Source organism: Myotis daubentonii, chromosome 16 (genome assembly GCF_963259705.1).
Source record: "Myotis daubentonii chromosome 16, mMyoDau2.1, whole genome shotgun sequence".
NCBI lineage: Eukaryota > Metazoa > Chordata > Mammalia > Chiroptera > Vespertilionidae > Myotis > Myotis daubentonii.
In genome coordinates this window covers 50,198,607-50,202,773 of record NC_081855.1, presented here as the reverse complement: position 1 = coordinate 50,202,773, position 4,167 = coordinate 50,198,607, and the positions used below count along the sequence as shown (strand labels likewise).

The window sequence follows — 4,167 nt, the reverse complement described above, 5'->3', positions numbered from 1 at the left end:
AAAGGTGCCCGGGCTCCAGGAGCCCCGCATCCTCCCCGCCTTCCTGAGCACCTCTCTCTCTCTTCTCTCTGCCGACTCGCTCACTCACTCACCTCCCTCCTCGGCACCATGACCACCTGCAGCCGCCAGTTCTCCTCCTCCAGCTCCATGAAGGGCTCCTGTGGCATTGGCGGTGGCTCCAGCCGCATGTCCTCCGTCCTGGGCGGAGGGTCCTGCCGGGCCTCCAATGCCTTCGGGGGCATGTCCTCCTCCCGCTACTCCTCCTCCGGGGGGGCCTGCGGGCTGGGAGGCGGCTATGGCGGTGGCTTCAGCAGCAGCAGCTATGGTGGAGGCCTGGGTAGTGGCTTTGGTGGAGGCCTGGGTGGTGGCTTCGGAGGAGGCTATGGTGGTGGCTTTGGTGCTGGCTTTGGTGCTGGCTTCGGGGGTGGCGATGGCGGCCTCCTCTCTGGCAATGAGAAGTTCACCATGCAGAACCTCAACGACCGCCTGGCATCCTACCTGGACAAGGTGCGCGCCCTGGAGGAGGCCAACGCCGACCTGGAGGTCAAGATCCGTGACTGGTACCAGAGGCAGCGGCCCAGTGAGGTCAAAGACTACAGCCACTACTTCAAGACCATCGAGGACCTCAGGAACAAGGTGGGTGGGCCAGGTGGGTGGCTCTGGTGGGTGGAGCATTGAGAGAGGTCATGGCTGCAGCGGCTCCTAGAAAACCACTTGCTACCATCTCCATTTTACAAACAGGGAGACCGAGGCTGGCCTGGGGGCAGTGGCCAAGGGCCACTCAGAGAGTTGGTGGCTGGGGGTCCTTTTTCAGCATCTAGGTGTCTGAGCTGGGCCTGGGACCCTGACTCTCTTATTTCCCTGCATGATCAGCTTCTCTCAGACTCAGGCCCAGGATGGGGTGGTGGGAGAGGTGGGTGCATCCCCTACACACCCTGAGCTGGGTGGGAAGGCACCCCAGGCTGACTAGAGAAGCATAGAGCTTGACCTGCCAGCCAGGAAAGCCCCAAATGTGGGGACACTTCCTTCTCCCCTCTTTGTTCTTCGCCCCTGAGCAGCAGGATAGTGGTTAACGCTGCCTCCCGCCCTTCGCCCCCTCTGCAGATCATTACAGCCACCATTGAGAATGCTCAGCCCATTCTGCAGATTGACAATGCCAGGCTGGCAGCTGACGACTTCAGGACCAAGTGAGTCTCTTGGTGGCTGGGCTGAGGGCTGAGAGCAGAGAGCAGGGGGTGAATGGTGGGGCTCTCTGTCCAGGGGGACCAGCAGGACTTGAGCCTCAGAGGCCTCATGGATGCAACCTGATGCCCTGATCTCTGTCCGCCAGGTATGAGCATGAGCTGGCCCTGCGCCAGACCGTGGAGGCCGACATCAACGGCCTGCGCCGGGTGCTGGATGAGCTGACCCTGGCCAGGGCCGACCTGGAGATGCAGATCGAGAGCCTGAAGGAGGAGCTGGCCTACCTGAGGAAGAACCACGAGGAGGTGAGGTGGCTGCTGGCATTGTTGGTGGGAGGCTGGGTCAGTGGCGTATAGATGCACCTGGGGTCAGGAAAGGAAGGGCTCAGCTGAGCTGACTCCCTCTCGCCACCCCTTCCTAGGAGATGCTTGCCCTGCGGGGTCAGACTGGTGGGGACGTCAACGTGGAGATGAATGCTGCCCCCGGTGTGGACCTGAGCCGCATCCTGAATGAGATGCGAGACCAGTATGAGCAGATGGCAGAGAAGAACCGCCGAGATGCCGAGGCCTGGTTCCTGAGCAAGGTGGGGCTGGGCCCTCAGCCCTCCTGTGGGACTTCCCAGTCGGGGGGCTGCTGGAGTGCCTCACACCTTCTGCCCTTTTTTCCCATCTCAGACCGATGAGCTGAACAAAGAGGTGGCCTCCAACAGCCAGCTGGTGCAGAGTAACCGCAGCGAGGTGACCGAGCTCCGGCGGGTGCTTCAGGGCCTGGAGATCGAACTGCAGTCCCAGCTCAGCATGGTATGAACCCCTCCCCCCCCCCCCGACCGCCACAGCCCCCAAGTCACAATACAGTTCCACCTCTCTTTCCCCAAGAGTGGGGCTGAAGGGATCCTTGTACCCACTATATAGATGGAGAAATGAAGCCCAGAGTGGTGGAATAACTTTTCTCCATGTTGCCTGACCCACCCGTAGCCCATGCACCTCCCAGAAAACATGCCCAGAGACCTGTAGGGACAGCAGTGACCACCTCCAATGACTCTCTTGTTCTCTCACAAACAGAAAGCATCCCTGGAGGGCAGCCTGGAGGAGACCAAAGGCCGCTACTGCATGCAGCTGTCCCAGATCCAGGGGATGATCGGCAGCGTGGAGGAGCAGCTGGCCCAGCTGCGCTGTGAGATGGAGCAGCAGAGCCAGGAGTACCAGATCCTGCTGGACGTGAAGACGCGGCTGGAGCAGGAGATCGCCACCTACCGCCGCCTGCTGGAGGGAGAGGACGCCCAGTGAGTGCCTGCCTCTGCACCCCCTCCCCTCAGTCCTACGCCATAGACCCTTCAGCCCCCCTGCTGCTCCCAGCACCTCTAACTGCTCTGCCTTTTCTCCCCCACAGTCTCTCCTCCTCTCAGCACACGTCATCATCCAGCCAATCCTATTCTTCCCGAGATGGTAAGACTCCTGAGGGTCCCTGGCATTTCAGAGCCTCCAGCGCCCGCCCCCCCCTTTTCCCTGTGTGGGGCCAGCTGAGCTCCCAGAGTCCTTCTCACCTCATCTCTTCTCTCCCACAGGCATGTCCTCCTCCTCCGGCCGCCAGACTCGACCCCTCCTCAAGGAGCAGGGCTCCTTGAGCATCAGCCAGGGCCAGAGCTCCAAGCACTGAGCTGCCTCTCCCAGAACTTCCTGCCCGCCCACCGGCCTCACCCCCGGAAGGCCTGGGTCAGGCCTCTGTTCTCCCAGCGCAAGTCCCAGCTGTCTCCCCTTCCTCTCCGCCGGTGATGGGCTAATAAAGCTGACTTTCTGGTTGATGCAAACATGTGTGGTCTCTGTCCTTGAACGGATGAGAAGGGAGTTGAAGGTGACGCCCAGGGGCCTTCTGGGGCTCAGTCTGAGGGATATGAGAAAGAGCGAAGCTCGGAGGGGTTTGTAGGGTCTTCCTGGAAGACCTCCATGCCATCGTGGGAGTGGGAGGTGAGAGACAGGGTGGGAAGGAGCGTCCACACGCCAACAGACACCATGTGAGGCGTCTTACAGAGGTTCTTTCCTTAGACCTTCCTAGCAACTCTGTGACCTGGGTGTGGTCACAGACACAACCCTGGGGTTCAGAGAGGTTAAGTCACTTGCATGAAGTCACGCTGATAGTGACAGGATTGAGGTTCCCAGCCAGGTCTGTCTGGCTAAAATGTCCATTCATGACAGTTTTACCAAGACCTTTGTGGAATTCACACGCAATACAGAACATTACAAAATAGACTGTTAAGGTAACAGGATGGCCCCAGGGAAGATGACGCCACAGATAATCATCACCCCAGCTTCTCAGGGCCCATCTTAGCTTAGCGAGCCTTTCTTTTATACCACCCTGTCCCATTCGGTATTTTAACCACAGACTCAACGCTTGAGCTCTGAGCTTGATCGCTTGTCGCCTCACCTTTGCACACAATGGCTTTTCTGTGGGACGGTGGGAGGGTGAGACTCTGCCTTGAGAATAGTGCCCATGGTTAGAGCCTTTCTTCTCCCCACCTGCTCCTCCTCATCACCCCGTCAGCTCCTTCCTTTCCCCCCTTCCCCGCAGCCGGTACATTTTGTGCTGATGAGCTCCCTGGGAAATATCTCTTCTTCATTCCCCAAACCACTGCCCCATTCAGACCTGCTTCCTCTCTCCCTAGAACTGGCCACGGCCCACTCACCAGCGCCCCGTGCTATCCATCTCTCCCACCCCCATTTCTGCCCAGTGATCTTCTAACAAAATGTGGTCAAAATGAAGAATAAGGACTCCTCTGCTTAACCACTCATGCTGTTCCTTTTCCCCTTCGATGCTTGGCGCTTCCTTCTCTCCCTGCTTTGCCTCCGTTCCACCCTTCCCTGCCCTGTTCTCGTGAGTCAACCATACCTGGCTAATTGCATTGTCCCACGCCTCTCACTTGCTGTGGATGCCTTCCAGATTCTACAAATTTTAATCAAACAAATCAAAGTTATGTATGTATAACAGAAT

At 58.7% G+C, this 4,167-nt stretch overlaps 1 protein-coding gene across 1 annotated transcript; it reads left to right on the top strand.

Annotated features, from left to right (window-relative positions):
- On the top strand, nucleotides 1–2,989 carry KRT16 (keratin 16). The gene is made up of 8 exons (XM_059671006.1): nucleotides 1–636; nucleotides 1,105–1,187; nucleotides 1,331–1,487; nucleotides 1,604–1,765; nucleotides 1,857–1,982; nucleotides 2,244–2,464; nucleotides 2,572–2,627; nucleotides 2,747–2,989. The coding sequence occupies exons 1-8, from the start codon at nucleotides 109–111 to the stop codon at nucleotides 2,836–2,838; spliced, it is 1,425 nt and encodes a 474-aa protein (XP_059526989.1). The 5' UTR covers nucleotides 1–108; the 3' UTR covers nucleotides 2,839–2,989.
- The last annotated feature ends 1,178 nt before the right edge of the window (nucleotides 2,990–4,167 follow it).